Consider the following 25,077-nt stretch of genomic DNA (forward strand, 5'->3'; position numbering starts at 1 on the left):
AGGGATGGTATGTGTTTGTTCAAGCATATTCTTTTTAACCTGAAAACAGCAATCATAGCCGTGCTTTGCATAGCACTTTGATGTGAACTTTATTTGCACTGTACATATAAAGTTTACAAGGTACACAATGCATAGACAAGAGGGTTTATCTCAGAACCTGCTACAAGATCCTCAAGGATATAAATCTTTAACTTTTTGTTAATCCATCAATATCCCATGATGCATTGCATCCATATATTGGTAGCTCAAAACAGCCTTTACAAAAAAAAAATAAAATTTTTTTTACAATCTTCCAATGCATAAATTATAATAAATGGACATTTGATTCATTTTATATTTGAAATTGCCCAGTGCAACAGAACGTAATTGAAATCTTAAAAGGAAATAAATCAAATCAGTAATAATTAGACTTGTTAGAGTATAATTGATCTATAGTTCACTACACAAATTCATGACATTAGAGCAATAAAAGTTGAAGGTGTTTTATGGAGTTTTCCTGTTTCTTATACACAATACTGTCCAGCACATCAGATGGCAGAATTCTGTGCTTAGTAATGCTAGGCATTATAACTCATGTATTTAGTGTAATAGCGGTTCAATGATTATGGTACTTATGGACATTTGCTTTCCCTTATAGACTAGACTACAAGCTGTGGGAGCAGCTATATGAGCACTGTTAATACTTAATAATTTTGAGCTATTATCTAATGACTGTTTTATCTTCTTGTGGCCAAACTAACGGAATTACAAGTAAACAGTGCTAAGCTTGTCACATTATTTGTAATCTTTTAGTATCAGTAGATGTGGCCAGAGGAAACATTTGAGACCTTCAACTCAGCACTGAAAACTTCAGACAACTGTATACAAACAATAGTCCAAGAACTAAAGGGAAAAAAACACAAGTGCTTTTCACATCATATTCAAAAGTGGCCCTCCATTAGTGCCAAAATACTTTGTGTTTTCAACATCATACAATAAAAGTTTCAATGTCTTGTCACATTAGCATAGTGATAATAATAATAATATCTAATGTTTGTCATCGCTTATGTAAACATTTACGAGGTCATGCAAACGTTAAACATCTTCTTTAAGGAGCATGGTACAGATTGTGGTCAGTGTCTCAAACCTGAGATCCCTGCTCAACATCAAGGCCAATCAAACCCCTCAGTACACTGCTAATGCCCACAACTGATCTGTAAAGCACTTCGAACTGTTTGGTAGGTCACTGTGACACACAAGGTGCTATCCATCTTTCATTCTCACAGAAAGACTGTGACAGGGAGCAGTAATAATATCTTGTGCCATATCTTTGTTAAAAGTAAATATCCCATCCAAAATGTAAATTTTTCTCTCTTAGTTCACACATGCTGGTGTTGTGTGAGGATGTACTACGGGGATCTCAGTTTGAGCCCTTGACAAATGGACATCCATTCAGTTCCTCTCCTTTGACTTTGGAATAAGGCTGCTTTCACACTAGACGTTTTTTTCTACAGAGAGCACTGGTTGAAGCACCTTCTTTGCTGATATGAAAAGAAAAGCTGACTCACATGGCATGCACACTGCAACCATAACAACACTACCACCACGGTTAACTAGCCAATAGTATTATTAATAATGATAATAAAGATTAGATTTATTTTTTTGAAACATGGTTGAAACATGGTATAACTATGGTAAAGAGGAGGCAGCTTGCTTGAGCTTTGGCTTGAGCGACAGTACTTGTACGACAATGAATGTTGGAAAAAAAAAAGTTTGTTATCTTTAGTTTTGCAATATGAAAATTTGAAATATTGAAACATTGAAATATCTCAGACTGAATATACACTATATAGAAAAAAGTAGATGAACTTCTGACCAGCACACACATACAGTACTGTGCTAAAGTCTTCGGCACATGCAAAGAAATGCTGTAGAGCAAAGATGCCTTCAAAAATAATGAAATTAAATGTTTCTACATTAAAAAAAATACTATAAATAGCAGTAAACAGTAATAAATGAAACAAAGTCAATATTTGGTGTGACGATCCTTCGCTTTAAAAAATATATATATTAGTCTCAGGTACAGTGTGTGCAGTTTTATAAGGAAATGAGCTGTAAGTGTTACTGAGCATCTTGCAGAAGCAGCCACACTTCTTCTGGACACTTTGTCTTGCTTCTTATATTTGCAGCAAAACCCAGCGTCCTTCATTATGTTTTTTTTTGTGTCTCTTATGTAACATGCTGCTTTCTCTACTGACATACAAACATTTTTCTGTAACATTTAATTTTGTGCTGGAAAACTAATGTTTGGAAATCTAAAAAGATTTCCAAACATTGGTTTATGAGATGTTTATGAGATTTTGTACTGTATCAGTAATGTAGAAGTCTTAAAATAAATATCTATAACAAAGTTTGTACTAAAAAAATAGGGTGCCTAAGACCTTTGAACAGTACTGTATGTGCTTGTTGAACATCCCATTCCAGATGTAGTCCCCCTTTTGCTGTTAAAATAATCTCCACTTTTCTGCGAAGGCTTTCCACTGGACTCTGGAACATGGCTCTGGGGATTTGCCCATTCAGCCACAAGGGCATTAGTAAGGTCAGGCACTGATGTCATGCGAGAATGCCAGTCAGCATTCCAGTCCATCCGAAAGGTGTTCAGTGGGGTTGAGGTCAGGGCTCTGTGCAGGCCACATAAGTTCTTCCACTCCAAACTTAGCAAACCATGTTTTCATGGTCCTTGATTTGTGCACAGGGACATTGTCATGCTGTAACAGGTTTGAGCCTCTTAGTTCCAGTGAAGGGAAATTTTAGTGCTACAGCAAACAAGGACAATTCTCTGCTTCAGACTCTGTGGTAACAGTTTGCGGAAGGCCGACATATGAGCGTGATGGTCAGGTGTCCACGTTCTTTTGGAGATATACTGTATCTTTAAGCATTTTATATTCACTCATGGGTGGCACAGTGGTGCAGTAGGTAGCTTTCCTCACAGTTTCAGGGCTCCCAGGTTCAATCCTGAGCTTGGGTTATTGTTTTGGGTTTCACATGTCTGTGTGGGTTTCCTCTGGGTTCTCTGGTTTCCTCCAACCTCAAGCTAAAAAATGCATGTAGGAGAATCGGTTACACTAAATTGCCTGTAGGTGTGAATATGTGTGTACATGGTTTCCTTCGATGGACTGGCATCCCATCCCATCCAGGGTGTGTCTCTGCCTTGTGCCAGGAAAGGCTTGGGATCCACCATGACCCTGATTAGGATAAAGTGGTTTGTTTTTTTTCTCACTTACAGTTCCCAGCAAGCTGCACGTTGATTGCTCAGAGATGAAAAGTGCTTGACGTCACTCTGCGACTTTTCTGAAAAGTTTTTTTTTTTTTTAACTTTTGGAAGCACTGTGCTGTGATAGAAAAAACAGAGGCAGCACTTTTTTTTTTTTTTTTTTACAAGGTGTGTCATTCTGCCATGGCGTGTGGTGATTTGGGAAAAATGCCTAGTGTGAAAGCAGCCTAAGGAAAACCTAGACCCATGTACGCATGAGGGAGCACTAGCTTAAAGCTGTGAATCACCGGCCGGTGTTAAACCAGTCTGACACAGAATGCAGGGTCAGAGATGTGAACAGTGCACAAACCATTCAGCAAATAAATACACCATGGATTAAGGCAGGACATTTTCAAGTGAAGCCTAATATGATGAGGCATCAGAATTTCATAATCTCTGTTTTCGGTGCCAAAACTAACAAAGCAGACTACAACATTTAAATCCATAAATAATATATTTCATACCAAAGCATCTTAAACTGCTTTCAGAGAATATACCTGGAGAATAATCTTTCCAGTCTCAGTAGAACACAATTATGATTTTTCTTTGGTTGGGATACAAAATATAAAACAGACAAAACCTAAAGTGGGTGTTATAAATGAACCACAGTTAAAGGAACGATTGGGTTGGCATGTTCAGTCCTCCCCAAGCCTGTCTTGCTGTCTTTCTTGTTGCACTAGCTCCCTCTGGTGGACACTTTTAATTAAGCTCTGTGTTCAGTACCAGACTGGTGGTGATTGGCATATATGTGTAATGGGATCTGCTGGCCTTCTCTAGGTTCTGCATGCTAGTCGGTCCGTTTCAGACCCTGCTGGTTGGTCTACAGCAGTATGCACAGCTTCTGACGCTGTCCTGATCAGCACTGTTGCGTCGCCCATCAATATCTGGAGAACCTAGTCAGAGATGACAGTATAAAATCAAAGACAACAGCTATTCATGACTGATTTTGCACAAACACTCATTCTCAATTGTAGTTTCAGATTAAGCAAAAGATCCGGGCCTTCATTTATCAGTTGTATGTATGCACAGATTACTATGTGTGTGAATTCTTTGTATGAACTTTTCAATGCAAAATGTGGGATTTATTAACATAAAAGCTTTCTAATGTATGATTTCACTATATGTAAGCAAAGCAAGGTGGAAAATGCTGAAACCTGGACTGCCACTAATTTGAACTGTCTATGGAATCCACTACTGATTTTCAATTCAGTGTAATTATTGCTGTTAAATACAAACACAGTTGTGGTTTATATTGTGGTTTGTAGACATGTTAGCAATTTCTTAGCTGTAAGCTCTGAGTGGTTTGATAGCAGATAGGCCTAAAACTACTACTAATATATTTCTACCGTCAGTTGGAGGGGGAAACAAGTTGCAAGTGCAATCCCTTTGCAATCCCTATGTTTCTGGTTACAGGCACATTTCAGAGAGAACCTGGGAATGAAGTGGGTATTTCCAAGCCATCACTGAGTAGGGTTGTGCCCAGAGTGTATTTCATAATTTCTCTTTCTCGGGCCATTAGCATGTTTCCAGGGGCCTTTATTATACTAAGTCACACACTATCAACCTTTCAGTGAGTTAATAGATACCAGGCAAATGAATGTAAAGTCAGAATCTGGAATAAATTCAGAAATGTGTGAGGCTGAATTTGTAACCATTGAGGAGTCAGGTAGGTCCTAATAGTTGTTAACTGGTCCTAGATAACTGAATGAGAAAAAGACACAGATAACTGTAAACCCACAATAAGTGGCTTGATAAAAAGAAAACTTAAAATTGGGTCAAATTCATAAGAGAATTAAAATGGGCTATAGTAGACTGCTGTCACTGCTGGCCAGTGAGTCAGAGCTTGTTCAAGAGATGGTAGATGAGTTTGCAAGGACAAAAGCAAGGAAGAAGCCCATCCCTTAAGGTAAGATGCCTACTGCATAGCACCAAGGCTTTTCAATTACTCATATCGAATGTGCAATGAAGTTTTTTTGTTTTTTTGGGGGGTGGGGTGGGTGCAAGGAGGTGTGGTCACTGCACTGGTTGATGCATTTTGTGGGGAGAAGAGCCCAGGACTTACTAATACATCCCTGGACCCAACATGTTAAATTCCCCACCACATACAACAGACACCTGTAAACAAGAATTCCACACAATAACTGCTTCTCCAGACAATCACTCAGGCTATAGACTGCAATTCTGCTGCACTTAAAGTGCCATCAGAAGATGCTTGAATAAATCTCTGCAGTTTCTATTTTGCAAACATGAAGCTGAATCGTGACACGCATTTGTTAATAGTCAACATTAAATTTAGTACTTTAAATATTACAAACTGACAAAAATGTAGTGCTTAATACCTCCTCACTTTACTGATCAAAATCAAAATCTCTGCTTCAGAAAAATGTTTGTTTCCCTGATTCTCAGTGGCACTAACAAAATGCTAGAGTCCCTTTTTTATAGGTAATGCTGCCCTTTGTGGCAATGCCACATATTCGCTGTGACCTGATTGGATGGGAGATTTTTAAAAAATCATGTTTCTACTATAGTGAAAAAATACATTTATATGTATCTGTATGCTTCAGGCTATTTTTTCACATTCACACTATCTGTGACTGATTCTTTCAATTAACACTGGCCGCAAACATCATTTAAGTGCTTTGTAAGTAAATATACCTTGTAAATAGTGGTAAATGTACCATGTAAACACAGCAGGCTTTATAAAATTGTGATTAGATTTTGCCGATCTTGATTAAACACAGAGGCATGACATTAAGGAAAAAACATGTTGCTGGAATTGCTCTTTAAACTCTACTCAATAGTTAAACTCCTGGACCACAACATTGTGTTTTCAGATGTTAATTGACTTTCAACATCAAATTGCTGAAAGTGGTACTATCAGGTATAGCTGACCACACCTCTGGTTTAACCAGTTGGATAAATCATGAGCTATCTCACCGTTCTCCTCCTCTTCAGTGTCCTCATCTTCTTCCGGGTGGTGCTCTTTAGCAGGCAGGAGCAGATGTCTGTGGCAGGGGCTGGTGGTGGTGATTTGACTGGAGCCCTCCAGGCTGGTGCCCAGCTGTAACCTCCTCATGTGCCTCACCACGGCTGTCGCATTGAAGGCTTGCTGGAAACACACCAGCCCAAGATGACAGGGATCAGAAATGATCACCTACAGTGATCTGTTAGTAGCCTTTTAATTCTGGCACTGAATGGTGCTACTGATGTCTTTTTTAAAGTCATGATTAGACATGCTGTACTTAGATATTCATTTTATGGCCTCTGCATTATCGGGGCAGCCAAAGCCATTTCCAATCATTACTTTTCCAACAAAAATTTAATGTAACAGAAAAAATATTTGAATGTCAGTAAAGAAAGTAAATATGACTAAGACTTTTGCAAAGTACTGTATGCAAACATACCTTTTTATGTTTGTTTTTATGCTTGTAAATTGTTAACAAGGATGTATGAATTACTCTACTTATGTGCATTCATTCATATGATACCTTTATTCAAAGCAACTTACAAGTGAGACAGAATGCAAGTATATACAGTTAGCTTGTTTGCTATCCTGTCAGAAACACTGAGATAACTCTGTCCTATGGCAGGAGTAGTCAACTAAAATTTGCAAAGTCCAGTTTATACTTGTTTAAAATTGGCAACATTATGGATATAAAAACAGACTGAATGCCTTATCCCACACACAACTGCTCCTACAGAGCTATTTTATTTTATTTTGATTGTAAAATCAAAAATGTGATATAAATGTGATATAACAAACTTAGTTGGTTCTATTTCCCAAAATCTAAACAAATTATTAATGCAATCCACAGTGAATCTGAGCAGGATAAGGCAGTTACTAAAGATGAATGAATGAATGAATGAATGTGGTAAATGTGAGCAACCTTTACATATCTATGTTAATGAATATAGACTTTCTTTGTCCTGCAACCTTCAGACCTGACTGTCATGCACAGCTCTAAATATATATAATAACATCGGATTTGAACTTGAAGCAGGAGGAATAAATGCATACTTCTCTCTCTATTTGATCCAGTGGTCCAATGAGCTTCCTTCAGGTAAATAATTTAGATAAATGCATATGATTGGATAAGCCAGAACAGAGAATCTGCTACAGAAGCTGCTAAGTTTCATGTTTATACAACTAGAGTCGCTGAACAATGGCCAGTTTTTTCATACACTGTTTGGCTCTGCTACAGTATTTTTTTCAAGTACATAGTTCAGTTTGGTGAAATACTTTGTTGGGTCCACATCCAGATCTTGGTCCACCAGCTGATGACCCCTGCCCAATGTCATTACTGTCCATCTAAAAGAAGTTGAAGCTAGTAATTTTAACATTTTGATTAAATAAACTATTCTACAATAATATCAGTTGTGATATTGATATTGTGATACTAGAATTATAGTGATATCATATACTTCAGGATCTGTACCATCCATGGAGTCTGTGTTAGTGAATCTTTAACTTTAAAGCCAAGAAGAAGTTCCTGTGGAACTGAGACCCTCTAAATGTACACTCACCTTCCATTTACTCTTGGCAAAGTTCTTTTTAATTTGAGCGCTGACAGACTCATGGATGTTCTTGTCAAGAGCAGTGTCTCCCGAGATCCTTCAAAACACAGACAGAAAGACAGAGGAGAAGCACGTGAAACCTATTAATATATAACACGTAGAGACCAAACCTTCAGAAGCACTGTGAAATTTAAAAGGGGTTTGGAGTCCTACCATGGGTGCTGTAAGGCTTGTTCACAAGTATATCTTAGCTCTGGATCTTTCTCCATTAGGTGGCATATGAAATCTTTAGCTGGAAGATAAAGATGAAATTATCAACATTAAAATGTAAAACCTCTTGATTGACTGCAATCCTGAGCAGGATAAAGCAGTTACTGAGGATGAATGAAAGAAAATGTAAAAATATTTAGTGTCAAGGCTCAGGTATATTGTACATAGGAATAGAAATTGGCATACACTGCAGTATGTACACTAGTAAAGCACATTGTTTGAATTCATTAAGGAAGCTGCAAAAGTGACAGGACAATCACCTGAGTCTGATATATCATCCCAGTATGGAGAATCAAACTCATATTCAGCCTTCAGGATTTGCTCAAACAGCTTGGCATCATTTTCATCATAAAATGGTGGATATCCACATAACCTGGAAAATACATTGGGTGATAAGAAACATATTTTTGTGTTCCCTAGTTTCTAGACTTCTGAGGAACCTTTTTTCCTAAAGTACTTTTTAATTTGAATTTACCCATAGCCTACACATGTACGACAGTGTATGGGTACAGCAATATTGAGTTAACTATAATTCAATTACCAAGACTTACAGTGGCTTGGGAAACTATTCAGACCACGGTTTTTGTATACTTTATTATTTTATTGATTTAAAATAATTCAATTTACTTTTTTGCTCTACAGTCTACACACAATAACCAATGTCAAAGCGAAAACAAGTTTTTAGATTTTTTTTTTTTGCAAATTTATTAAAAATAAATGTCTACTGGATAAAAAATATAAATAGTAATGTACATTTAATTCCATGTTATGCACACGTATAGAATTATATATATGTGGTTTGCGTGCATGTAGACACCCACTCACAAAATGTAAGAAATAACCCCTATGGACCAGCAGTCCACTGCTTTGCTGTAGGGTTTCTGAGCCAGAACCTCAGGAGCTGATAAAGGGAGAAAGAAAGAGAGAAATTGTTGAGTGCCCAGATGCCCTGCTGCTGTCAATATACACTCTATAATCATTTTCACTTCTGAAGAGAAGCAGCAAAGAACTGAGGGCATAGAGAGCACTTCTGTAGCACTAACAGCCTCATTCAAACCCCACTGATTGAGTATTCAGCAAAATTCTGAATAAAGCTGAGAGAGAGTGAGAGCTCTTTATCATACCCACATATCCAGGCGTTCCACAGGCGGTTGACATCACAGTTCCAGAGTCCTCAATTTTTGACAGTCCAAAGTCACTGATCATGATATTGGAGTCTTCATCCATGCTATAATACAGAAGGTTCTCTGGCTGCACCAAGTCATAGGAAGTAAACAAACAGTGAAACAGTGAAATTATGGCTCGAATTATTTTTTAAATAATTTTTGGTTTTTATATTAGATTATGTTTTCATTTGCAATCAGTTTAGCATTCCATTTTTTTTTGTTTACATCAACTTTTTCTCTTTTTTTACCTGATATTTGTATTAAGGTTACAGATCCCTTTGTGTTTGTTTTATTTGTATCATACTGTATTTTTTGTCTCTTTGTCATTTCATTTTCCATTTTAAAGTTGACCCTTTTGTGGTGGAGCTCTTTTCATGGTGAGGGGGCCTGCGCATGTTGGTTAACCTCAGGGCTATGCTGCTGAGAGCTTAATGCTCCCAGTTGAGCCACCCTTGTTGAACAGATCTGTTGTTAGAGGCCAGACAAAGAGTGATCTTAAAAAAAACCCATGGAAGGTACAAAATTACTTATCCTGCCCAGATTAGGGTTACAGGGACCCACCCCTGGCACTAGGCCTGGGGGTGGTGTCTGCAGGAGAGTGACTTTTGACCAGGACACCCATGTAACCCAGTTGGACTTGGCTGTGTGAAGCTACCCTGTGGGCTGACCACCTGCCAGATGAAGGCTGGGGGTCAAGTGCAATGCCTGTCAGATGGCAGGCATGTGATGGACAGTCTTAGATGGACTAGACCCTTGCAATGAATACTGGTTTTGGGAACATGGAATGTCACATGGTGGAGGAAGAACCTGAGGAATATATGTGGAAAGGTATATACATGTGGCAGTGGACTCTGAAATCTGAAACAGTGCAGTGAAGTTATTAGTTATTAGACTTCTGTAAAAAGCCACCGACTGACAATAACAAACACTTTATTCAAACACAATGTTGCTCATATGTGTACTTGGTCTGGCAGAAGCTTCAGTGAGAGATGAATTTAACTCCCTCCTCTAAAAGGACTTCCTATACCATGTACCAAGTGAGGTTAGGGATATTGTGTCTGAATGGATCATGTTCAAGTCCTCGATCATATAGGCAGCTGCAAGAAGCTGTGATCTAAAGGCTGTTGGTGTCTGTCATGGCAGAAATCCTAGGATGCTCTGGTGGACACCTTTGGTGAGGGAAGCCATCAAACTGAAGGAGGTAGAAGCAGTGAAGCTCAGAGGGCTCTCCTGGTTAAATTGAGAGGTGTAGGACAGCCAGAAAGGCTGCAGCAAAAGCAGTTGCAAAAGTGAAAATTCAGGCATGGAAAGATTGTTGAGTGGCCTCAAAGATGTTCAGGCAAACCATTCAGTGGCTCAAGAGGAAGAGATGAGACCATGCACAGGCTCCGCTAAGCAATTGCGGGCAAGTGTTGACATCTGCTGGAAATATTATTGAGCAATGAAAGGATCACTTTGAGGAACTCTTTAACCCAGTGGCTCCACATTGGGAATTGGTGCTAGGTAGTTTGTGTAACTTGCCATATTAACCAATAAAAGGCATGGATATAGTGTTGGTTTCACTTTAGATAGCTATTTGCTGGCCATCATTATAACCAGGATAGTTGGCAAATTGTATGTATGTAACAGTCAGCACAGTGTCTGTGTTGAGGGCCAGAATTCAAAGACGCCATGCTGGGCTTAAGCCAGCATTACTACCTAGAGACATTGACCTCACTGTTCTTGCAGATAAGACTGTGCCCAGGCCAGCCCTATGTCCAGGGAGGGCTCTCAAGCACTATGTGTTTGTGTGCTTTGGAGAGTACCATAAAAGGACCTCTCTGTCTAAAGACAGGTTGCACACACATACTGGAATGCACAACACAAGGTGCCTTCTTTCACTAAGAGTAGTGTCACTGATAGCCATTTGTGAAATTCACCATACACCTTCACCAGCTTCTACGGGCTAAATATGTCAAACCCAATATCTTCTGTGGTGAGTTGAATGACTCACTACCTCGAGTGACTTCCCTCAATCAGGAAGAGTATCTGACCCTGAGTAATACCAACCCTCCATAGAAAACAGCACTATTACTTTGACTGATTGGTGCCTCAACAGAGTACAGTAATGGGACTCTGAACAAGCCTCATTCTCTACTAAGATCAGAATCAGTTCTTGATTCTCACCTTCAATAAAAGGCAGTAGCAGTACTTTGAGTGATTCTCATCCTTAGTAAAGTACAGTATTGAGTGATTCTGATCTTGAATAAAGTACACTACAGTACTAATACCTTGAGTGATTCTCATCATCAGTAGAGGTGCAGAATCAGCATTTCAGTGGATCTCAACCTCAATAAGGATCAGTAATATGCCTGAGTGACTATCCTATCGACATTCTGACATTCTCAAAATTGAGCAATATCAATGCTTTGAGTGGCCATCATTACCCATACAAAAAGATATCAGGAAAGGAATGCACTGTGTGGGGAATGAATCAGGAAGTGTTATGTACGCAGTATCCATTAGTTCTTGAAGAAAAATGCATTGGTGGTCTGAAAGGTAAGGAAGCATGACAGTAGGTTACATATGGAACCATAGTTCTACAACTAAGTGGAAGACTGCCAGAACATCTCGGTTATATGAGTTGATGCGAATGACCAGAGGACAAGCGTGAGTTAGAAGGGGCCTTTTTATAGCTGTCACTGTCATGAGATTATGACTTTGCTATTAGTATTCAACTTGGAAAAAAGCACACAGGAAAACTCTACTAGTTTCAGAAGGAAACCACCCTGACAGTCCTCTAACTAGTGGATATAATTATGGTTACGTATGTAACTTATCATTTTTGCCCTACTGTGAATTCTGTTTCCTGACAGGCTTCAGAGTTTTAGTTGAAATAATGTGGCAACCTTACCTTTAAATCTCTGTGCACAATGCCCACATCATGCAGATATTTCACTGCATCTAAGATCTGATGAATGAGTTTACTGGCATCTCTCTCTGTGTAGAAACCCTTCTCAACAATTCTGTCAAACAGCTCTCCACCAGATACCCTATAAATACACAGACACACGAATACACAAAATAGGTAATAGTTTCTAATAATTGCAGAGCACTCTAGATTTAAAAATTCTTAAGACTCACAATTGCATGACCAGGTACAGGTGTGTCTGACTCTCAAATATGTCCTCCAGTGAAACAATGTTCTTATGTTTTATCCTGCAACAGACAGACAGGTAGATAAGATGTTTTTACTGACCTTCACCTTTGACTTCAAGGTACCTTGTCACGGCCATGATCATCCAGTATTAACATATTTATGTATTCTGCCTTGCTTTCCTCTCTCAAATAATCTACCCCGCCCCTACTTTTGCTTTTCTTCCTTTGTGATGCATTTAATGCTTTGACTGAATGCATTTTATCACTGCATGTTCTAAATGTGCAGCCATTTTAACGATGTCATGCTTGAGAATGAAATACCAGATCTCATGCGGTTGATTGGTATAAAGATAGGCTTAATTTTTAAAATAATTATTAAATACATGTAATGCGCCACATACACGTTTATATTTTATTTGGCATTGCTGCCTTTTTGCCTTTTTTGAAAAGAAAGAGATGAGGTAAGTGCCTCAAACACACTGCTACCAATATTAATTTGTGCTTATTAATTAAGTTCTTCTTTTGTTCCATTCCTCATCGGCCCTCACTTCATTTCCTTTTCTTAATATTGCAGTCTTGTTCAGTTGCCTTTACTGGCACGTACCACAGCCCCTAATCTGTTTACTTCCTTCCCCTAATTTCTCTCCCACTTCATCTCTCTGTCTTTAATTACAGTATTTCTCACTCTAACTGCTAACATCTCTCTCTCTCTCTCTCTCTCTCTCTCTCTCTCTCTCACACACACACACACACATTGTGTATATCTTTCTGTCTATTTTTCCTGACCCCCTTTACTCTTTTTTTCCTCCCCTTCACTGAAGTGCAAAGGGAACCCTCCGTACCATCTCAACCCCAGTGTGTGCTGTTTCCCCAGCAACAGAGACACTAAAAATAGGCCTGTCTCCAATACTCCTGACATTTCTGGTGCATGCTTCCTCCAGTTCTACAAGGCAACACCACACTGTTTACCCATGACATGTGCTCTTACAACAGCTTCTCTCTCCAGAGTCGAGCCTTACTGGTCTTGAATGAAACAGCATGAAAGAGGAGCCATAATTATGTGAGACATAATTGTTACATTACTCCAAAAAAATTCATCATCACAATCTCAATTTTTTTCTCAAAACTACTACTTTTCTTTGTAGCTGCTAACCACAATCAAGACTTTTTTTAACCGTTATAATGCAACTACTGCATCTCCACATACAGTATAAGGTACATCTCAGATTGCCTCCCCAGACTGTTATGCTGTACACCTCTGCTTTAAAAATGTGCTTCATCATGAATAATAGTCACTGCCAAGAGATAATCATCTGTCAAATTTGTTCTGTCTCTTTATGAAACACAGACGTATAACATCTTAGTTACTTGTGTGTTTTGTATCACTACATTCATCACCTGTGTAGCACAACTATCTCGTTCTCGATACTGTTCTCTTTGCCCTCCAGTGCCTTCTTGGGGATGCACTTGACAGCAACGAGGCGCTGAGTGCTCTTCTCCTCAGCCAGCACCACCTCAGAGAACGCCCCCCTGTAAAAGAAGCCAAGAAGAGGGGGAAGCAAACAACTCATGTGAGACCAGTTCTGCTGTGATGACTGTGCTTGGTTTGGATAATAGAGCTGGATGTGGGGATTGCATTAAAGGACGACAAAGACAGACAGAGCTGCTTTATATCAGTACTGAAATATCTGCTGGCTGAATAAAAACAGCCAAATCACAAATGTTGCCAATGAAGGAGAATTCCAATTTCCAATTCCAATGTTTAAGCAGTGGCATCGATTGCCACTGCTTAAACACCTCCAACTGAAAAAGAGTTAACAGTGTGAAATGAACACCTAAAGTGTTAAACTGGTCTCAGATGGATGCTGCATGTTAACACGGTTACACATAAAAGCTGTAGGTGATAATATAATTCTAATAACTTTACTGTGCATGTAATGAAAAGCCTAGTGTTATTGGGGGAAAATGTCATTTTGTTTATATCATTTCTTTTCAGAAAAAAACAGGACACAATAAATAAACATGTCAGATTATCATATAGCCACTTGGATTAAACAATTGGGTGGATAAAATATGCAATGTAGTGTATCTATTCTGTACAGTCATGACTTATACTTTTGTTTGTTAATTTTCTATTATACTGAATACATCAAGCAAAAAGAACAAAACACTTTGTTATATATATATATATATATATATATATATATATATATATATATATATATATATATATACACACACACACACACACACGCACACACATATATATATACAGGCTGATGTTCAGTGCTTTCAGGCTCTGCAGCATGAAAGACAGTAATGTGTTTAAACAGTGGTGCGCTCCAGAGAGACACAGACACAGCTGCACACCTTTACATGACCAGTATGACCAAAGTCTGATGTGGAATTTTAGCCTGTTACTCGGAATATGAGGGTGTGCATGCATTTTGGTATTTGTTGATAGGTTCAGCTATTAAAGGATTATATAGAAAAGGATTATATAGAAATTTCTTAGTTAGCTTTTACATAAGCCATGACAGCAGCTCTGTGTCTACAGCAGAATTTCATAGATAATGACCTTGGCCACAGATACACAGGCAAACACAGAGACAAGCAGAAAAATAGACAGGAAGTGTGTGTGTGAAGGCAGAGCTTGTTAGATTATGGTGGACAGAGTTACAGGATTAACACATGAGAAGTAGCATCATTGACCTCTGTTTGAAGATGAGACGCTGTTTTTTGATTCAATAAACCTTCATTCTCATAAGTTTTGTTCCGGCTTGTCCCTCATTTTTTTCTTGGAACTTGAGATTGAAGACAAAACAATCTAACAACCATCAGAGTCTAACAAGATGGCATTATTGCTTGTTTGAGACACTGCTGTGTGTCATGATTAAGGCCTTAATAAAGACAGACTGTCTCATTTCAGTTCATTCCAATATTTAGAACTCATAATGCCAAAGAAAATTTTGGTGCACATTAAAGAAAAATGAACCACATCATGAGACATAATAACAGTGTATAAATAGTATGGCAAATATTTTCCCACACCACACAAATGAATAACATTTCCATATTGTCTAATCATACAGTATTGACTCTTTAAAGTCAGAGTTACAAACCATTTTATTTGAAAGTTTGTTATTATTAATGTTCTATATAAAACTGCAGCTGGTAAACACTGATTGAAATTGATCTTGTACTGTTTTATTACAGCACAGCTCAATAAACCTCCATGAAGAACAGCTGTCATTCAGTTCCAACATAAAGTTAATAATCTTCCCAAACTAATGTGGAGCAAAAACTGCTTACTTCACCACTTGAACTGTTTGGCCTGAAACCATTTCTGACTTTAAACTCTTGGCTGAAAAGTTTGCTAGTATAAGCATGCATTACTAGTCTTGTTTACCAATTATACAGTATATTGAACTGCATTGTTGGCTTAATGCAGCTTTGTGGTCAGGACAGATAGCTTTACATCTATTTACACAGCAAACATCCTACAAATAACATCCTGGTGGATCTTCAAAACTGCTTTAGGCAACAGACATGTTTTGATTATAACACTGATGTAGGCCTACGTGACTTTGACTGGACTAGTGTTGATGGTTGCATGTCCCATGTAGAGGAAACAAAATTAATTATTAATTTAAGATCATTATCAAATGTTTTTTTTATCTCCAATGGCCTGAAATGTCAGGTTATTGAAATGTATAATGCTGTGTGTATGCGTGTGGGTGGGTGTGTGTGCATGAGAGAGAGAGAGAGAGAATAGCTGCAACTCGTATCTCACTTAAAAGAAGGGAGATTATGGAGATCAGTGATTATGATTTCTTAGCATTTCTTAGATTTCTACACTGTAAAGGACATGGAACCGGTTCAGTGATCATATATTTTGCTATGATGTATGAAATCCAATAAAATATGTAGGCTGCCCCGTGTATGTAGGATTTACCCTTGAAATGTCACTGGGGTATTATTCTTGCCATGGCAACTCTAAAAACTGTCCACACACACTGGAACACATAGATCTGTTCAAAAAGAGAACTACAGAACTAGCAGGGTCTTTGCAGATTAACCTTTCAGCATATGATGAACTCGCAGATAAGACTACAGTCATTCATCATTGTTTAATACTGAAGGTGACTGGAGCAATCAATCACTATGAGTGTTACTCCTACACTCATCCCTCTGTTCACCTATCCTTACCTTCATTTTATTTGTTTATTTTTGGTTACTGCAATTACTGCAATAACGATTGACTGGTAGCCCACCTCTCATCCAGTGTTCCTGGTATAGGCTCCAGATCCACCATGCCCCTGACGAGGATAAAGCACTTACTGAACATGGATGGATGGATGGATGAATTATAAGTATTCTTGATTCTAGTTTCCAAATAATCCCTGAGTACTTCAAATATTTCCTCACTCTGGTATACCTCATGGTGGACTAGGCTAGGGTAAAATTTGAGTTCATTAATCTTAAATCTTAATCAACTTAATTACAATATCACAGTCTTATCATGAATAGAAATAAGCCACTACAACTGACCCAATTTTTATTTCTATTATCAATACTAAATGTTAATTAATAATGTAAAAAAAAAACAACAAAACAAAACAAATTAAACCTTTGAAGTAAGAACCCTTTCTTTCATTTCCAGTGTACTTCATTACCTATGGATTTCTAATTGGTTAAAAACATACAGTGAATATTTTTCTCTTAGAAACACCTGGAAGACTGTTTTGGGAGTTAAATTCCACAATGGGACTTTGCAGATGGTATCAGAAATGATGTCTCATATATCATCACCTAGTCCCCTAAAAAACAAACTTTGGTCTCTACAGCTACCATTAAAGCCCTAGGAGAAATCTCCTATACTGTCACCAGGGCAAACAGTCCTCTATGACCCAATCATGACCCAATCATTGTTCCATAAACAAACTGAGTCCTCTGATTGGTCCGGCTCAAAAGCAAAACACTGACGTCAAAGGCATGTCCGAAATCTGAGGGCTTTGTGAGATCCCAAAGCTAAATGGTCCATGCATTTTGTTTCCTAAAATGTCCCTATTAGAAGAAGCACTGCTAGTGAAGCACCTCATATGGAGTTATTATTCCCACACTCACCTTTGTCTTCATCTAGACAAAACAAACTGTTAGATTATCTGGCAGAAAAACAACCTTTCTAAAATAAATCATTTGTCTCCACTCAGATTATTCATACACCAGTTTATTAAGCTTCCATAGAAAAAGAAGAGGATTTCTCTGAAGTGAAGTGAATTCCTCTGAAATGAGCCGGGCGGGGATTCTGAGAAAATCCACGACATGGTATGATATTGTATGTGCCTCTAAAAGTAAGGACACAGCAAGGTACTCCCTCAGAGATTATATTATATGCAATGCAGCACTGTCAATCTAAATGTGCAGAGCTGATTTAAAAGGGTTTCTGATCACATACTGCTATTCTGGTTGTAAAAAAATACAAAACAATACTGTCTATCAGTACTGAAAAAACTGATATTCACCCAAACAATTGGCCAAACCAAAATAATTACAGAGGACTTAAATTTTCCTACTGGTTCTCTACCTCTGGTTCTCTCTCTGTCTTGGTGGATGTCTACATATTTGTGTAGGAGGAAAATGCATCTCAGCCCAGCTAGCAATGGGACAAGGTTAACAGGTCTGTGGTTTTCCTGTGGAATTGGACTATTTATGTCATGCCAATGCCAGAATCCACCAAGAACTCCACTTCCCAGAACACACCATGGCATACAAACATGGCCGCTGCGGACTACAATCCCCAACACCTCTCCCCACCAACACGTTCACACTCACTCGAATACTAACAAGTCACACCTGTTTCTACAATGTGCAATGTAAAGCTCAGTGTTCATTTATCTGACTTAGCAAGCCGTAGTCTATGCATTTGCTATCCTGTTTTTTTTTTTTTTTTTGGTTTGTTTTTTTATCTTGCTTTTGCTTCCTGGTTTTCGTATTTTGGATTTTGTCTCTGAATTACTGTTTGCTGATTGTCCGACCTTTCGCTTGTTCCTGTTTGTGAGACTGCTTCACATTTTGGATTTGTCTGCCAGATTTTTAATAAAATTCTAAACGGCAATTGCATCCATCTCCAACTCTGTCACATGACAGTTTAAAACTTGCTGTTGTGTGCATATTTTTTTGTCTCTGGGATGTTTTGAATAAATTCAAATATTTATATGAATGCTTTGCTAACCAAATAGGTAATCCAGAGAGCTTTCATGCAAACAATCATTTCATCATTCATTCGTCTGTGATAACCACTGGTCAGGGTCATGGTGGATCCAGAGCCTATCCTAGGAACTGGATGTGAGGCGGAAATACACTCTGGATGGGATGCCAGTCCATTGTAGGCCACTGTGCATACATAAACAGGATCAAACCAAGGACCCTAGAGCTGTGAGGTGGCAACACTACACGCTGCACCACAAATGCATAGTTATTTACATATGTACGGCATGTGGGCTGTGCATATGATTAGAATGTAATGAATTGACAGATGAAACATGTATATGCAAAAATACAAGACTATTTTGGGATATTTTTGACTCACTGCTTCTAAGGATGCCCCCACAGGGACAGTCTAAAGATTACTGTAGATGTTACCACATAGAAACCATAAAGATGGCTGTGGATGTTCTTGCTTGGATAGCCTTAGGACTGCAGAAAGCAAACTGCTAGGAACAGTTTGCATTCAAGTCTCCATCACTGAACAGTTAATAACTTCAGTACGATACAATAGAATTAAGTTAAAACTATAATGAATTCAGGAATTACTCTGATGCTCATACTCATAGATTGCTCATAAGCTCATATGTTCCTGTTTAGACAATTGCAATTTTTGACTATATAGTATACAGTTATAGAAGAGAAATTATGTATCATTGCACTATCCGGTACACAGATGAGTTCCATTTTGAGTCTGGTTTCTCTCAAGGTTTCTTTCTCATGTCATCTCAGGGAGTTTTTCCTTGCCACTATCACCTCTGGCTTGCTCATTAGGGATAAATTTATAAATTTAAAATTTATATCCAGAATTTATATATTTTTTGTAAAGCTGCTTTGTGACAATGTCCACTGTTAAAAGCACTGAATTCTATTCTATTCTTGAATTGAATTGAATTCTAGGCTAGTTTCGAGTGGTTTTGTTACACCAACCTGGTAACCCTGCAGTGAAGTATAAACTGAGGGCAACTGTGGAGGTTGGCCATTAAAAAAAAACGCCTAAATTAAGAAGCTCTGCAATCATCATCTGAACAGTCATCATCAGCCCTTGAGGTGACACCCAACCACAGTGGCAACTTAATGAATACATGTGAAAGTGTATTCCAGCATGTTACAACATTGGCTGTATCTTCATAGTTTAATTTAATGACATCTACCCCAAGCCATGGTCAGGAGACAACAGCATGTCCTACACCCCACATTCTGCGGTCCTGCATCCCCCTGTAACTCTGCACTGCTAGACATCGGGTTGAGTTCCAGAAGAAGTCAGTATGGAGATAAAACAACAAGCATTCACATGAACACATGCTCAGGCACACACTTACATACACACACAGACACACACACACCACCTTTTTCTGTCTCATACAGCAATCAGCCATAACATTAAAACCACTGACAGGTGAGGTGAATAATATTGATTATCTCGTTACAATAGCACCTATCAAGGGTTGAGATATATTAGGCAAGTGAACAGTCAGTTCTCAAAGTTGATGTGTTGGAAACAGGAAAAATGGGCAAGCGTAAGGATTAGAGAGACTCTGACGACGGCCAAATTGTGATGGCTAGACAACTGGGTCAGAGCATCTCTAAAACGGCAGGTCTTGTGAGGTGTTCCCGGTATGCAGTGGTTAGTACCTACCAAAAGTGGTCCAAGAAAGGACAACTGGTGAACCGGCGACAGGGTCATGGATGCACAAGGCTCACTGATGCACATGGGGAGCGAAGGCTAGTCCGTCTGGTCCGATCCTACAGAAGAGCTAGTGTAGCACAGACTGCTGAAAAAGTTAATGCTAGCTATGATAGAAAGGTGTCAGAACACACAGTGCATCGCAGCTTGCTGTGTATGGGCAGACTGATCACCCCTGTCCACCACCAATCACATTTTCTTTTATATCATGTTGACGGCTGGGTGTGTGTGTGTCGCATACCCGGGGAAGAGATGGCACCAGGATGCACTATGGGAAGAAACCAAGCGGCCGGAGGCAGTGTGATGCTCTGGGCAATGTTTTGCTGGGAAACCTTGGGTGACGAAGATGTTACTTTGACACATAGCAAATACCTACACATTGTTGCTGACCAACTACACCCCTTCATGGCAACAGTATTCTGTAATGGCATTGGCCTCTTTCATTAGGATAATGCGCCCTGCCACTGCAAAAAAATTGTTCAAGAATGGTTTGAGGAACATGACAAAAGTTCAAGGTGTTGACTTGGGCTCCAAATTCCCATTCCCATCTGTGGGATGTGCTGGACAAATAAGTCCAATCCATGGAGGCCCTTGCAATTTACAGAACTTAAAGGATCTGCTGCTAACGTCTTGGTGCCAGAAACCACAGCACACCTTCAGAGATCTTGTGGATTCCATGCCTAGACGGGTCAGAGCTGTTTTGGTGGCACAAGGGGGACCTCCACTATATTAGGCAGGTGGTTTTAATGTTATGGCTGATCACTGTATGTCCGCATGCATACACTAACATGCTGTGAGGATGCAGAGTGAAAGCGACAGAAAATGGGTACCCGCCCACACACATTGCAGTATAAATATAGCCACAGCGACTGAGGGCCGGTGCAGTGTTCAGGAGAATCAAGAGTATGTGTCCTGTCATCTGTGAAGCATCAGACTGCTGAGAGCAAGCTTCAGCTTCACTAATCAAAATAAGCAAAGTGCCAACAGTACAGAATCATAGGAGGCTGCTCCAGCATTGGAAATATTACAAAACCAATATAGACTCTTATAAAACAAGAAAAAACAAGAAAACCACGTGTTAACATCACTATGCACTGCTGCATTACCCTGCCATGCATGCAATGCTTGTGAGCATGGTTCACTGACTGAACCATAAAAGCATTGCTTCCTTAATCCTAATCTGTTACATTGTGATTCCAATCCTGACTCTCAAACAGAACTACAGGATGCTGAAGGATCAGAACAGAGTCACTTCACTTGGAAGGAGATGAAGTAGTTATTTGGAGTTGTAACCAAATTTCAAGTGATTTATTTTATGAAATACTTACGTCCCCAGAACTTCTTTGAAGTCATAATTTTCCTTGATGTCAGTTGTCTTCTTTTTCCATCCTTTTCCTTCCTCTAAGGGCATTGTACAGTCGGGCTGATGCTCCACTGGGAAGCTGAATAGAGAGGATTTAGGATAGCCCAGTGGATAACACAGGGAGAGAGAGAAAGATGAGAGCGAGAATGAGAGCATGAAAGAGTAAGAGGCAGTTATACTGGCACACCACATCAACAATCCATGACAATTTACATGATATTGTATCACATAAAAGCATATAGATAGGATTCAGGATTGGGTAGCAGTCATGTCATGACTTCTTTGACCAAAGCTGTTCGAAACCCCTGATCTCCATATTTTAGTTCTGTGGTGAGTTTATTTTTAGGGACTTGATTACACTTCGACCAATTCCTGACTGACACTTGAAAAGCCAGGAAGAAAATAGACCTTATTTTTTCAAGCTAATCCAAGTTAATGCTGTCTTGCTTTTTGCAATGTATTGAATTTTCTCATGGGTCTATTGGATGGGTTCAGGTTCAAGATGCAAATAACCCACAAGAAAAGCAGCATGAATCAGAGGAGCCAAAAAGCTCTCAGAGCTTAGTCTGAGTGGAAGGTTGACTGAGGATGTGAAATTCTCTAACATGCATTGAACGACCATGCATGACTGCTGAAATTTGATCCATGCAGTGATGTTTAATGGGGTTTTGATCTCGGTGAAGCTATGGAAGGCTTTGTAGGCCTACACAATATGTTAAGCATGTTAAATACTTGCAGCACAGATGTCCAAAATGCTCTTTTTTTTTTTTAAATTACTGTGCCATATAGTGAAATTTTGCACATCTGTGCTGCACATCCATGGTCCCATGCCTGCTGTTTTGCACCATTTGCACCATACATTACGCTAATCATTCAGTTCCCCTGGGGTTAATACAGCATTGCACTAACACTTTCACATTATCTCTTGCGTATATAACTATCACTTAGAGGATTTGTGTATAAGGCTATTCACTTTGTAATTTATATGTTAATAGTCCAGTATTGCACTGACACTTTTCACATTACCTCTTGTCTATATAAGGCTATACTCACTTTATATCCAATATTATGTTTTATAATTTTGTACTGAATATGTGTTTATGTTTATTTTTTATTTTGATTATTCTGAATACAATTTTGCACACTTTACTTTTTTGATTGCTGCTTGAATTTTCCTCTGGGATTAATAAAGTGATCTATCTATCTATCTATCTATCTATCTGTCTGTCTGTCTGTCTATTAATAATGTAACAATATTAGAATGTCATTTTATTATTAGTGGAACAAATATACTGTTAACTTGTTGTCGGGAGATCCATAATTCAAAGCTTTAGCCACGTCCTGCATCTTTGGACATCCATGTTGCCAGATTGGGAAATTACCCGCATAATTGACCTACTGTTAATCCTGTTGGATTAGAAAATATGTCCTGGGTGTAGATTAGGCTGCTTTTGTTAGTTAGCAAAATCTTTGCAAACATTTCTGATAACTGCCAAAGTTACAGTTTGGCCTGGCGTGTTTGGGTGGATTTGGGTCGATTCTTGATATGCGATTGAGTCTTATTTATTTATTTATTTATTTATTTATTTGGCAACCTTGTTAAACACGCGACTTTTCGGGGGTTTTGTTAAAGCAGGCGCGCGCAGGGATTCATAGGACATAAAGCTGTGAGCGCGCGCAGTGGCAATAGACCTCATTGAGCAAATTAAATGCTTCAGCCTCAGGAGACACTTTTAAAGACTCGAATTCAAAAATAAATAAATAAATAAATAAACAAATAAATAAGGATAAAAGATAAAGGATAAACAAACATGCCTCAACCAAAAATGCGCCCTAGTGCAGTCTAAAACCAGCACTCCTTCATTAACATCACGTCTCAAACGCCCAGTAAGGATTACAGGATTGAGGAGGATGCAGTGAAAAATGACATCTAACGCCAGATACTGTAGGAAACAATGACTGAACCGATGCGTTTTGGTTGAGACAGCTTTTTCCCTCTTGAAAGCTTTTTCGTTTTGTAGTTGCGTGGGCAGAGCTGTCGTCTGACACTGAAGAGCATCATGAAACCCACAGTATCACAGGCGAATTTGTACACTAAAAACGAAGACAATGATTATACAAACCCAGTCGAACATTTGGCCAATGCACCAAATCCCGCTCCCAGCTCATGACAGCAGGCTGCAAATTGCTAACTAATTTCTACAGAACTTCCAATGCACCAAATCCCGCTCCCAGCTCATGACAGCAGGCTGCAAATTGCTAACTAATTTCTACAGAACTTCCATGCATCCACGCATTCAGGTGCAGCAATGTAGTAATGCAGCCTATGTGAGGAACCATGCCTGCGTGTATTATCAACCCAAGTGATGCAAGGTTGACCAGTGCAGGACAAAAGGATTTGGTTCCAGATTTAGGCTGGAACACTCAGTCTTTTAGTAATTCATGTGTTTTTCTGAGAGAAAGGTGTGTGATGAGGAGCCTACCTGTTCGCCTGCTCTCGGAGCTGAATGCTTTGCAGTCTTTTGCGCTGATGTCGCGCTCGCGCTGCTCAGCCAGACCTGCTCTGACGTCACACGCGCCGCTGCAGGGATCCTAAATTCAGCAAGTTCCTCTGGCCGCACTTTGCTCCGACATCACCCCAGCTGCGGGGACGAGCAACATCTGGAGCAATGCGCACACAGCCTTAGAACCTGGATATACTCGGGGGACCTACACAAGACACTCACAGCTTGTGTGTGTGTGTGTGTATATATATATATATATATATATATATATATATATATATATATATATATGTATATAGGTTCAGGGTTCTTTATTTGTCACATACATTACATACATGTGATGTATTAATGTAGTGAAATGTTTTCCTTAGTGCCTCGTCTCTCACAGTGCAACGGTGATACATAATAAAACATATATATATATATATATATATATATATATATATATATATATATATACATATACATAAGGGTAAAAATACATATATATATATATATATATATATATATATATATATATATATATATATATATATATATATATGTATGTATATCAGCAACTCAGCAAACACATAAATGGTTATGGTTAATAGCAACACTTTAAATGTATCTGTGGGTCCATTCTGCAGCAGAGCGGTTCATTCATTCATTTATGCCTGCATGCATTACATACACTATATGGCCAAAAGTATGTGGACATCTGACCATCACACACATATGTGGGTCTTCCTAAAACTGTTGCCACAAAGTTAGAAGCACCCAATTGTCTAGAATATCTTTGCATGCTGTAGCATTACAATTTCCCTTCACTGGAACATGTTCCAGCACGGCAATACTCCTGTGCATATTGCGAGGTCTGTAAAGACATGGTTTGC

General features: G+C 38.8%; 1 protein-coding gene and 1 long non-coding RNA gene across 2 annotated transcripts; one reads left to right on the top strand and one right to left on the bottom strand.

The window, feature by feature from the left end:
- Positions 1-56: 56 nt before the first annotated feature.
- Positions 57-24,331, bottom strand: camk1a (calcium/calmodulin-dependent protein kinase Ia). Its single transcript, XM_026921794.3, has 12 exons — positions 24,182-24,331; positions 21,664-21,777; positions 13,780-13,911; positions 12,367-12,441; positions 12,137-12,275; positions 9,202-9,328; positions 8,903-8,978; positions 8,338-8,450; positions 8,021-8,099; positions 7,817-7,904; positions 6,230-6,401; positions 57-4,185 (listed from the first exon to the last, which is right to left on the bottom strand). The coding sequence occupies exons 2-12, from the start codon at positions 21,744-21,746 to the stop codon at positions 4,094-4,096; spliced, it is 1,176 nt and encodes a 391-aa protein (XP_026777595.1). The 5' UTR covers positions 21,747-21,777; positions 24,182-24,331; the 3' UTR covers positions 57-4,093.
- Positions 12,448-14,485, top strand: LOC128317964 (uncharacterized). Its single transcript, XR_008301367.1, has 3 exons — positions 12,448-13,441; positions 13,527-13,596; positions 13,830-14,485. It is a non-coding gene; the product is annotated as an uncharacterized LOC128317964 (long non-coding RNA).
- Positions 24,332-25,077: the final 746 nt, after the last annotated feature.

Source organism: Pangasianodon hypophthalmus, chromosome 2 (assembly GCF_027358585.1).
Source record: "Pangasianodon hypophthalmus isolate fPanHyp1 chromosome 2, fPanHyp1.pri, whole genome shotgun sequence".
NCBI lineage: Eukaryota > Metazoa > Chordata > Actinopteri > Siluriformes > Pangasiidae > Pangasianodon > Pangasianodon hypophthalmus.

Excerpts from the sequence above, each read along its gene's own strand:
- camk1a (XM_026921794.3), bottom strand. The coding sequence starts at position 21,746 with ATGCCCTTAGAGGAAGGAAAAGGATGGAAAAAGAAGACAACTGACATC. Across the intron at positions 8,100-8,337 it reads GGATGATATATCAGACTCAG|CTAAAGATTTCATATGCCAC; the intron begins GTGATTGTCCTG and ends TTTATCTTCCAG. Across the intron at positions 7,905-8,020 it reads CAAGCCTTACAGCACCCATG|GATCTCGGGAGACACTGCTC; the intron begins GTAGGACTCCAA and ends TGTGTTTTGAAG.